Here is a 12,449-nt window from a genome sequence, read left to right as displayed (position 1 = left end):
CCAATTCTGTACTTGTAATGCAACTGACAAAAATAACATTGAAAAACAACCCTTAAACCTTACCAATATTCATTTATTTGATGTGTGAATAAATTAATATATTATACTGACTTTATGTGGTCTGTTGACATCCTGATATACAATGAGATAAAATTCTTGGATTGAAAAGGTAATTGTCTCAAACTCCTGCTTTATGCTGCTATCTGCCAGTGATACCCTCAAAAAGACATTTGATTTTACCAGAATTAACTGATCATAATAGATATATATGAGTTGACCATACCAGACCAAGTCACAGATTGTTGAAAATGGGGGTTGAGGAATGTTGACATTTTGAATCAATCAGTTCCTAGTAATCATACTTTGAGTCAACACTAAGGCTGATGTGATCATTGCAATCTGGTTGGTTAGCTGGGTGTAAAACTAATTGTGGTGAGGTAAAGGTTCAGTATTATATAATTATTTTCAGTTCACTTGAGTTCACTACTAGTCAAATGTAGTCATTCAATGTTTGAACGTAGCCGGAAACAAATTATAACTTTACTATTTATAATGTTTAGTGTGATGGTCACTTTCCATGGCATATCAAATTTTGGTATCTGAGGTTAAGTAATACTTTCCTTTTGTTGATGAGATTTTAAAAGAAATGTTCCATCATATTTTATGAATGCTTCAACCATTATTGGAAATGAAGAGTTCTTTTTCAACTAAGGTACAGTATATTTTGGGTGTGTGGGAGATATGTACATTAAGTTCATAAATATACATTCAGGAATAATTTTAGGGTGGGGAGCCTAGAGCTAAAAGCTCGTAAATCTGAAAACAAACCCTACATTTGTACCTCTGGAATAATTGAAACCTTGGACATGTATTGTGTAATTTGGCCCTTTGCTTATAATGAGTGAAAGTCCTGTGTGAAGTTATATTTTATGTAAGATTCAACAGTCGTAAACTAAGTTCTGAACAAAAGAAGTATTTCTTTCTTTGGATTTTATATGAAAAGATATAATCTATGAGTTTTTAAGTTTAGGGAAGATTTTGCAGTATGAAACTATTAAAGGGATGGGTCTTAACTTTATTTTGGGTGGGGGGGGGTATTTATTAAGAGGGGGGGTAATTATTTTATCCCTCTTTTTTTTCTGTTTCAGAGATGCCACCGAAGAAGATGCTGCAACAGATGGAGGGGTATCACCTCCCTAAAAATGATACCGAGGAAGCAGGCCTCGTTAATAAATGTGCAACAGAACAAAACCCGAACAAAACATGCGCTGAAAGCTCATACAATAGTGCTACACAAAATTGCCTTACACAAAATGCTACATATGATGCCGATGCCTCAAATGCCAATGACTCAAATGCCAATGCCTCAAATGCCAATGCCTCAAATGCCAATGCCTCCTATCCCAATGCCTCCAATGCCAATGCCTCAAATGCCAATGCCTCATATGCCAATGCCTCCTATCCCAATGCCTCAAATGCCAATGCCTCCTATCCCAATGCCTCCTATGCCAATGCCAATGCCTCAAATGCCAATGCCAATGCCTCATATGCCAATGCCAATGCCTCATATGCGAATGCCTTAAATGCCAATGCCTCATATGCCAATGCCAATGCCTCATATGCCAATGCCTTAAATGCCAATGCCTCATATGCCAATGCCTTAAATGCCAATGCCTCATATGCCAATGCCTCATATGCCAATGCGTCAAATGCCAATGCCTCATATGCCAATGCCTCGTATGCCAATGCCAATGCCAATGCCTCATATGCCAATGCCTCCTATCCCAATGCCTCCTATGCCAATGCCTCCTATGCCAATGCCAATGCCAATGCCTCATATGCGAATGCCTTAAATGCCAATGCCTCAAATGCCAATGCCTCATATGCCAATGCCAATGCCTCAAATGCCAATGCCTCATATGCCAATGCAAATGCCTCAAATGCCAATGCCTCATATGCCAATGCCTCGTATGCCAATGCCAATGCCAATGCCAATGCAAATGCCAATGCCTCATATGCGAATGCCTTAAATGCCAATGCCTCATATGCCAATGCTCAAAAAGATCAAAATGCTCAAAAAGACCCATATGCCAATGAGAACAATGTCAGTGATAACAATGATCCTGAGAGCTATGACCCTGATACTGACATCAATGATCCAGAGAGTTATGATCAAGATTTTGTTACCAATGACCATCATACTGATACAAATGAGACTGTACATGGTTCTTTCAATCAAGGTCACACTAGATTTGGAAAAAACAGTGGCAGACAGTGTGTAGCTAACAGTGCAATGGCAATGATGTACAATCAAATTAAGGACATTTCCACATGGGACAGCTATGATCTTGACACAGTTCTTTGTAGAGGAAACAAACTTTATGAAGATTCTATAAACCAGAGACAATCAACTAGTCGTAGTGCATACCTTCTTGTGTCAGACATTTGTCCAACAGTAGACTTCTTTGGCAAAGAATATAGATTTGTGTCTGGCGATTCTCTGACTGGCTTTGTGATGAAAGATACTGAAGAAATTGTTGATATTCCACAACAAATGTGTCTCGATGCTGCACTTCAAACAATATTTTCACAACATGATGCTACTTTTGTGACATTTGGAGGATCAACATTTGCTGTGATAGAAAGAAATAACAAATACCACGTGTTTGATTCCCATTCCCGGAACACTGAAGGATTACAAGTCACTAATGGTACTAGCATACTTATTCAATACACAAGTCTGCTTCAGGTCTATGAACACTGTTTGAATCTTGCTCGGTCAATGAACTTAAATGCAAATTCACAATTTGAAATGACAGGTATGAGAATTACCACTGGTGTAGAGCCACATGACAACCGGTCTGACAATGCGAGTGATACCAATGACAATGATGATGTTGTGCATATTGATGAACTCGAAGACAACTCACAGGATGTAGAGCCACATGACAACCGGTCTGACAATGCGAGTGATACAAATGAGAATGATGAAGTAGTGCATATTGATGAACTCGAAGACAACTCACGGGATGTAGAGCCACATGACAACCAGTCTGACAGTGCGAGTGATACCAATGACAATGATGATGTAGTGCATATTGATGAACTCGAAGACAACTCACAGGATGTAGAGCCACATGACAACCGGTCTGACAGTGCGAGTGATACCAATGAGAATGATGATGTAGTACATATTGATGAACTCGAAGACAACTCACAGGATGGTAGTGTGGAAATGATTGATATTGACACAAATGAGACTGTACATGGTTCTTTCAATCAAGGTCACACTAGATTTGGAAAAAATAGTGGCAGACAGTGTGTAGCTAACAGTGCAATGGCAATGATGTACAATCAAATTAAAGACATTTCCACATGGGACAGCCATGATCTTGACACAGTTCTTTGTAGAGGAAACAAACTTTATGTAGATTCTATAAACCAGAGACAATCAACTAGTCGTAGTGCATACCTTCTTGTGTCAGACATTTGTCCAACAGTAGACTTCTTTGGCAAAGAATATAGATTTGTGTCTGGCGATTCTCTGAGTGGCTTTGTGATGAAAGATACTGAAGAAATTGTTGATAATCCACAACAAATGTGTCTCGATGCTGCACTTCAAACAATATTTTCACAACATGATGCTACTTTTATGACATTTGGAGGATCAACATTTGCTGTGATAGAAAGAAATAACAAATACCACGTGTTTGATTCCCATTCCCGGAACACTGAAGGATTACAAGTCACTAATGGCACTAGCATACTTATCCAATACACAAGTCTGCTTCAGGTCTATGAACACTGTTTGAATCTTGCTCGGTCAATGAACTTAAATGCATTCTCACAATTTGAAATGACAGGCATGAAAATTAGCACTGATATACAGCCACATGACAATCAGTCTGAAAATGCAAGTGATACCAATGACAATGATGATGTAGTGCATATTGCTGATGATGGTAGACTAGATATGATTGAGATTGACCAAAGTGATGATACGGCATGTGAAACAAATGAGAATGATCAAGATGACATGATGCATATTGATGAATGTGACGACAACTCACAAGATGGTAGTTTGAAAGAAACTGGAACTGACCAACATGCAATGCTATTCTGCCCTGTATCATCAAATGTATGTGAACAGTTATGCAAGAAGCTTGATATTCAACACCAATGTGTAGCAAAGTCTCAAGATCATGAATTTGGTGTAGAAATTGATGTACCATGCAGAACAGTATCCATTGAAGGTGATGGCAATTGCTTCTTTAGAAGTCTTTCATATGCAATCTCGGGCAAAGAAAACAACCACAGGAAAATCAGACTGGCTATTGTGACACATCTAAAAGAACATGCTCAAAGTTTCCATCACTTCTTAAGACCAGGTTACGAGTCAGTTGAACAGTACATTTCTCAATCCAGAATGTGGTATGTTGGAACATGGGCTACAGAACTTGAAATACTTGCAGCTGCAAATCTACTGGGCACTGACATATGCACATACACTGATAACAGATGGCTGAGATATTCAAGCAGGCAGTTAAACTCAGACACAGTGAACACAGGAACTGGCATATATCTAAATCATGTTGGTGGATCACATTATGAAGTGGTTGTTTGTGTGAACACAGTAGATGCTTTGAGAAACTCATGTACAGACAAATATTGTCAGAGACATATGAATATCAAGAGAAATGCTGACCAGCTATCTGCAGATTTGCTGAATGACAGAAAGTCAGTCTTGAAAAAACAAAAATGTTCTGATTCTAAAGAAAAGAGACCTGATCACAGACCAACTAAAAAACCAAAAGGAAAGTATGCACAGGCAAAAGCTAAAAGAGAATATATGAGAGCCAAAAGAGAATTAGAGAAAGATAATTCTGAAACATTGAATTTGAATGTGAAACAGAGAAGACTTGCAAAAGAGAATGAAAAGTACAACACTGACCTAGATTTCAAGAACAGAAAGAAACTGCAAAGTTCAAATAAATACAAAGATGATGAAGCACACAGGGAATTTGTCAAAAAATACAGTACTAACAAATATGCTACTGTCTCTGAACACAAGGAAACAGTAAAAGCTTACAGCAGTCAGAAATATGCCACAGATTCAAAACACAGGGAAGATGTTAAAACGTACAGCAGTCAGAAATATGCCACTGATTCAAAACACAAGGAAGATGTTAAAACGTACAGCAGTCAGAAATATGCCACTGATTCAAAACACAGGGAAGATGTTAAAACGTACAGCAGTCAGAAATATGCCACTGATTCAAAACACAGGGAAGATGTTAAAACGTACAGCAGTCAGAAATATGCCACAGATTCAAAACACAAGGAAGATATAAAATCTTACAGCAGTCAGCAGTATCGAAAAGATGCAAAGCACAAGGAGGCTCTAAAAAATCTCAGTTCAGAGAAATATGCAAAGGACGAAAAGCACAGAGAAAATAAAAAGAACAACAGTATTGAGAAATATGCAAACGATGAAAAGCACAGAGAAAGTGTAAAAACCAACAGTACAGAAAAATATGCAAACGATGAAAAGCACAGAGAAAATGTAAAAACCAACAGTACAGAGAAATATGCAAACGATGAAAAGCACAGAGAAAGTGTAAAAACCAACAGTACAGAGAAATATGCAAACGATGAAAAGCACAGAGAAAGTGTAAAAACCAACAGTACAGAGAAATATGCAAAGGATGAAAAGCACAGAGAAAATGTAAAAACTAACAGTATCAAGAAATATGCAAAAGATGCAAAGCACAGGGAATCTGTTAAATCAGCAAGCATTGCCAAATACAAAGCTAGTGGTGAACACAGAACTAATTTGAAAGAGAGACAATCTGCCAGGGTTCTGCAAATAACCAAAGAAAGGAAAATAATGGAAAATGTTACACAATCCTTTGCCAAAAACATATCTGAAGGTCCAGAATTTGTGTGCTCAGTGTGTCATCGAAGACTTTTCAAAAAACAGGTTGTACAATGTAAAAGAACAGTGTATGAAAACAAAGGAAGTAATATTGCCACTGTTGCTGAGAGATGCATCACAGAAAATTACCTACACAGGTGCTCAGACAGTTGTGATGACCAATGTTCATTTGTCGATAGTCCAGAAGGCACATTATGGATTTGCTATACTTGTCATAGGAAACTTTTGTCTGGTAAAATGCCTGGAGAAGCTGTTGTTAACAACCTTGAACTGACCCCTGTTCCTATGCAACTGCAATGTCTCAATGAACTAGAGCAGCACTTGATTGCCTTGAATATTCCTTTCATGAAAATGATGGCATTACCAAAAGGTGGACAACATGGCGTACACGGACCTGTAGTATGTGTTCCCTCTAACATTCAGAAAAGCACAAGTATGTTACCGAGAAGTGATATAGATGATCAGATGATTAGAGTGAAACTGAAAAGGAAGATTACTTACAAAGGCCATTATCAATACCAGTTTGTAAACAAGGCTCATGTTAAAAATGCTTTGGAATATCTTCAAACAACTAACAAATGGTACAGTGATGTGAATTTTAATACAGATTGGGTCAATCCCTTGCCAGTTATTGATGAGGAAGATGAAATTATTGATTCTGATACTGAAACATTACCTGAGGTTGAAAAGGATAGCTCAAACACACAAACTAATGAAAATGAAGAGTCTGAGAAAGATCATGGATTACTCATGAATACATGTCTACAACCGCTTGATATTGGCCAAGAAGTTATGGATCAATATTTTGAAAAGATAACTTGTATTGCACCTGCTGAAGAAAATAATCCTGTTCGACTACTGACAGACAAAAGCAATGAAGCAAGGTCATTTCCAGTTCTGTTCCCATCAGGGTCCCCTACATTCCATGATGATCGTGAAGAGAGAATTACAATTGCACGTTATCTACATACACGCCTCATGAATGCTGATAGCAGATTTGCTCAAAACACTGACTACATATTTTATGCACAGTATCTTTCTGAAATTGATCAAGTTATGTCAAATGTTTCCATTGCAATGCGAAAAGGATCACAGTCACATGGTAAAAATGTTACATCTGAAAATCTTACAGATTCTGATTCTCTGAGAGAGATATTAAAATGTGATGAAGGCTACAAGTTCTTGAAACCTATCAGAGGAACTCCACCATACTGGCAGTCTGCTCAGAAAGATTTATTTGCTATGATAAGACAACTCGGCATTCCAACTTGGTTTTGTTCATTTTCATCAGCTGATATGAGATGGCCAGAAATGATTGAAACGATACTCAGAGAAGCAGGTGATACACGGAAAGCCACTGAACTTGACTGGTCTGAAAAATGTTCTATACTAAGGAAAAATCCAGTGACAGCAGCACGAATGTTTGACCAAAGGTTCCATTGCTTCTTGAAAGAGGTTATCATGTCACCAGCTGAACCAATTGGAAAGATAAAAGATTACTTCTATCGTGTAGAATTCCAGCACCGTGGTTCCCCTCACACTCACTGCCTTTTCTGGGTTGAGAATGCTCCAAAGGTTGATGACGATAATGATGAGTCAGTAACATCTTTCATTGATAAATATGTCACATGTGATATGCCTTCAGTTGAGAATGATGAAGAATTGTTTGATATTGTCAACAGTGTACAAAAACATAGTAAAAGACATTCAAAGACATGCAAAAAAAATGGCACAACCTGCAGATTCAATTTTCCACGTCCTCCAAGCAATGAAACTTTCATATCACGAGCAGGAGGTCTTGACAATAAACCAAAAGATGTTGTGCCCAAAACCTTGAAACAGTGCTGTGAAGATCTTTTCAATATGAAATTTATGTCCATACCAGATGCTCAAAGAATTTTGAAACTGATTTGGCAAGGATTAACAAATGATGAGCAAACATTTGAGTCAGTTGATGCATTGTTCTCTGCCATTGGTATTTCGCAAGAGATATTTCAACTAGCATGTGATACTCTATCCAAAAAGACAAATGTTGTGATGAAACGCAATCCCAATGATGTATGGGTCAATCAGTACAATGCAGATCTGCTCAGATGTTGGAATGCGAACATGGATATTCAGTACATAGTTGATGCCTACTCTTGTGTTGTCTACATCATTTCATATATCTCAAAGGCAGAAAGAGAAATGGGATTACTGTTGAATCATGCACAAACAGAAGCAAACAAGAATAACTCTGATGCAAAATCTGCTCTCAAGAAACTTGGTGCTGTATACCTACACAATCGAGAAGTGAGTGCTCAGGAAGCTGTCTTTCGAGTTTGCAATTTGAGATTGAAGGAAGGATCACGTAAAGTACAGTTCATTCCAACCGTAGACCCTGTCAGAATGAGTTTGCCTCTTAAAACACTGCAGAACAAACGAAAGAGTGGTGAACTAGATGAAGATGAAATGTGGATGACAAGCATTGTTGATCGATACAAGAGCAGACCCAAAGGTGACGAGTTTGATAACATGTGTCTTGCAACGTTTTGCTCAGAATACAGAGTGCTACCAAAATCTGAAGTATCAAATGTTTCTGATGACAAACGCCGTAGTCCAGTAGTAACATTACAAAATGGCCTTGGTCATGTGAAAAAACGTACTCGGACTGATGCAGCAGTTATCAGATATGCCAGATTTTCACGTACAAAGAATCCAGAAAAACACTATCACAGTATATTGCAGTTATTCTTGCCATACACATTTGATGCACAATTAAAACCACCCGCATTCAATTCGTATGAAGAGTTCTATGAAACTGGTGCTGTTCAGATTGAGAACTGTCCTTTGGAAACTGTGAAAGAGATTGTTGACAGAAACAAAGCAATGTTTGAGAAAGATGGTGATGTTATTGATGAAGCAGAGGAATTGTTTGACAAAACAGGTCAATTGGAAGATGCTTGGGCTCAAATCTGTCCAGAAACTGAATCTGAAAGAATAGCATGTGAAGTTGAACACACTTGTACGACCGATGAGGAAAGTGAAAGTGAAACTGCTAAGAACATGCCTGATTTGCTACTGAAGGATAACACGTTATCAAAAACAGAGGTACTTCAGAGTACAATGTCAAAACAAGAGGCAGAAACTATTCTGAGATCAATGAATGAAGAACAAGCTGAAGTTTTCTATAAAATAAGACAGTGGTGTTTGGATAAAAGGAATGGCAAAAATCCTGATGCATTTAATCTATTTCTGACTGGTGGAGCTGGTACTGGGAAGAGCCATTTGATCAAGGCAATTTGCTATGAATGCACTAGACTGCTAGCCCCAATGCAAAATAATCCAGATGATAACTCTGTGCTTTTGGTAGCTCCAACCGGTATTGCAGCATTTAACATACATGCTTCCACGATACACAGTGCACTCTCAATTGGAATTGATGCAAAACTGCCATACCAGCCACTTGGTGAGGAAAAGATCAATAGTCTGCGAGCAAAGCTGCAAAGTATCCACATACTAATCATAGATGAAATATCAATGGTTGATCACAAGCTGTTATCATACATTCATGGTAGATTGAGACAGATCAAACAAACTGCTGATTATTCACCATTTGGAAATGTATCTGTAATTGCTGTTGGAGACTTTTATCAGTTATCACCCGTTAAAGGAACACCATTGCATGTTGCCAAAAATGGATATGACCTGTGGAATGATAATTTTTCTATTGCAGAATTGACAGAGATCATGAGACAAAAGGACCCTGCATTTGCACAACTTCTGAATCGGTTACGAACACGAAAAAAGTCAGACCCTCTTGACACAAGAGATATACATATGCTCAAACAACAAGAAACTGGTGAAGATGATCCAGAAAGCATTCACATTTTTGCAACAAATGCTCAGGTTGATGAATACAATATTGCTGCTCTTCATTCTAAATGCTCAGATCCAATTTGTATTGACGCTCAAGATTTCTCACGAAATGCAAAAACAGGGAAACTTGAAAAGAGAGAAATACCTCATGGAAAAGTTCATAACTCAGTCTTACAAAAAAGTCTCAATGTTGCAATTGGTGCGCGTGTGATGATCACAAAGAATATTGATACATCAGATGGTCTTGTGAATGGAGTCTTTGGAACTATAAGCCACATATCTTTGACTGATGGTGAAAGATTTCCTTCAAAAATACATATTGTGTTTGACAAAATTGATGTTGGTCAGAAATTACGAAGAATGGAAGGCACTGCATCTGAATTAGATCCTAACAGTACTCCTATTAAGCCACAAGAAGAAACTGTTTCAAACAATGGAGGCATTAGACGACAATTTCCACTGAAACTAGCCTGGGCTTGCACCATACACAAAGTACAAGGGATAACTGTTAACAAAGCTGTTGTTTCATTACACAAGGTATTTGCAGCAGGACAAGCTTATGTAGCACTAAGTCGTGTATCTTCTCTTGATGGTCTTATTATTCAGAATTTCAAAGAATCAGTCATATACAGCAGTGTAAAGGTTGAAGCAGCAGTGTCTAGTATGCCAAAGTTCATGACAAGAAATCAGAGAATCTATGATGGTCATCCAACATGCACGCTAATTATGCAAAACATTGAGGGCCTTCAATCACATATTAAAGATCTGCAGAATGACAAGAGGTTTTTAGAGTCTGATTTCATTTGCTTGACAGAAACATGGTTATCTGATTCACATCCAGCTGATGAACCAAAACTTGATGGATTTACGTTACATCATAAACCCAGATCAAAGTGTTATGAATCATCTGAACCAATACTGATGCAACTGAAAAATCAAAGACATGGTGGTGTTGGAGTTTATTCTAGTGAAGTCAAAACATGTGAATTTACTCAGTTACCAGTATCTAATTTAGAGTATCTGTGTATGTACGTCATGGAACTACAAGCTCATGTTGTTGTTATCTACAGGCCAAGCTCATACACAGTTGATATTTTCAGAAAGCATATGCTTCAACTTGTTCAGGAACTTGATAACCGTTCTGGTCGATCAATCATCATGGGTGATTTCAATGAAAATATCTTGTCATCATCTTCAATACAGACTATGATGGAATCAAATGGATTTACACAGATGGTTTCAGAACCTACTACTGAAGGTGGAACGCTTCTTGACCATGTATATGTGAAAGGACTTGAGAATGTATCTGTTCAGATTCTTCCTACATACTTTGGGTATCATGAAGCTATTGAAATCAAATTATGAATATAGCTGTGAATATAACAGTGATGAAAAACAATCTTTACCATGTCATCATTTGAAAAGTGCCTATTTTATCAAATTTGTAAATCTCGTTTATCAAATTTGTAAATCTCGTTTCAACAAAAGACACTGGCCTGGTATTGCACCTATCTGATTTTAAGCATGAATTGTACAAACGCCTGAAGAAGTGACTACCTGGATCGGGTGGTCAGGCTCGCCGATGGGTGAGTATCACAGTTGGGTGGATCAACGCTCATGATGTCAATCACTGGATTGTCTGGTCCAGACTTGGTTATTTATAGACTGCCATCATATAGCTGAAACATTGCTGAGTGCTGCGTTAAACAATAATCAAACACATGAACTGTACATGTATTATCATAATTAGACCTGTTTTAATCTTTGTGACTTTTGTTGTAAAAGCATCTTGTACAAAATATGAATGGACTCTACTTGAATTATCATGAATGTGGACCTGAGACCAACTTCTTATTTTACAAGGAATATAATTGTTGAAAATTACATTGATTCTACTTGATGAAATGGTATGTTATTGCACCTATCAGACTTTTATTGTGAAAGTAGCAACTTTCACAAAATGAGCATGAATTGTACAAACCCCTAAAGAAGTGACTACCGGGATCGGGTGGTCAGGCTCGCCAATGGTTGATGCATGTCATCGTTTCACAATTGGGTGGATGAAGGCTCATGATGTCAATCACTGGTATGTTTGGTCCAGACTTGGTTATTTATAGACTGCCATCTTATAGCTGAAACATTGCTGAGTGCTGCGTTAAACAATAAACAAACACATGAATTGTACCTGTATTATCATAATTAGACCTGTATTTATCTGTGTTACTTTTGTTGTAAAAGCTTCTTCTACAAAATATGAATAGATTATCATGAATATGGATCTGAGGTTAACTTCTTATTTTACAAGGAATATAATTGTTGAAAATAACATTGATCCTACTTGATGAAATGATGGGCAATGGATGTCATTTTATAGATTGAAAAAGTCACTGATATTTATAATTTAGTTCATGTCAAGTTGTGGCACATGCTCAATTATCTTGTGTATAATTTCATATGTACATGAGGTGCACTGTACATATTATGTATATATATTGAAAAACATTAACATGTATCTGAAAAGTGCTAATTTAAATCAATTTGTAAATCTTGTGAAATGAAAGACACTGACATATTATTATCATCTGTATTTATAAATAATGAATTTTGTTGCAAAAGCAGTTTCTACAAAACATGAAAGACTTGTTCTTTATTATCA

The 12,449-nt window shown here is 37.3% G+C and overlaps 1 protein-coding gene across 1 annotated transcript; it reads left to right on the top strand.

Annotated features, from left to right (window-relative positions):
* The first annotated feature begins 1,150 nt into the window (after positions 1–1,150).
* LOC125372119 lies at positions 1,151–11,158 on the top strand. The gene has a single exon (XM_048381160.1). The coding sequence runs from the start codon at positions 1,151–1,153 to the stop codon at positions 11,156–11,158; it is 10,008 nt and encodes a 3,335-aa protein (XP_048237117.1).
* Positions 11,159–12,449: the final 1,291 nt, after the last annotated feature.

Source organism: Haliotis rufescens, unplaced genomic scaffold (assembly GCF_023055435.1).
Source record: "Haliotis rufescens isolate VD_foot unplaced genomic scaffold, xgHalRufe1.0.p SCAF_36, whole genome shotgun sequence".
Taxonomy (NCBI): Eukaryota; Metazoa; Mollusca; class Gastropoda; order Lepetellida; family Haliotidae; genus Haliotis; species Haliotis rufescens.
The sequence above is the reverse complement of the archived record's forward strand: the minus strand, read 5'-3'. Positions and strand labels throughout refer to the sequence as shown.

What these genes read in the sequence shown, in the direction of transcription:
- LOC125372119 (XM_048381160.1), top strand. Translation starts at nt 1,151, where the DNA reads ATGCCACCGAAGAAGATGCTGCAACAGATGGAGGGGTATCACCTCCCT.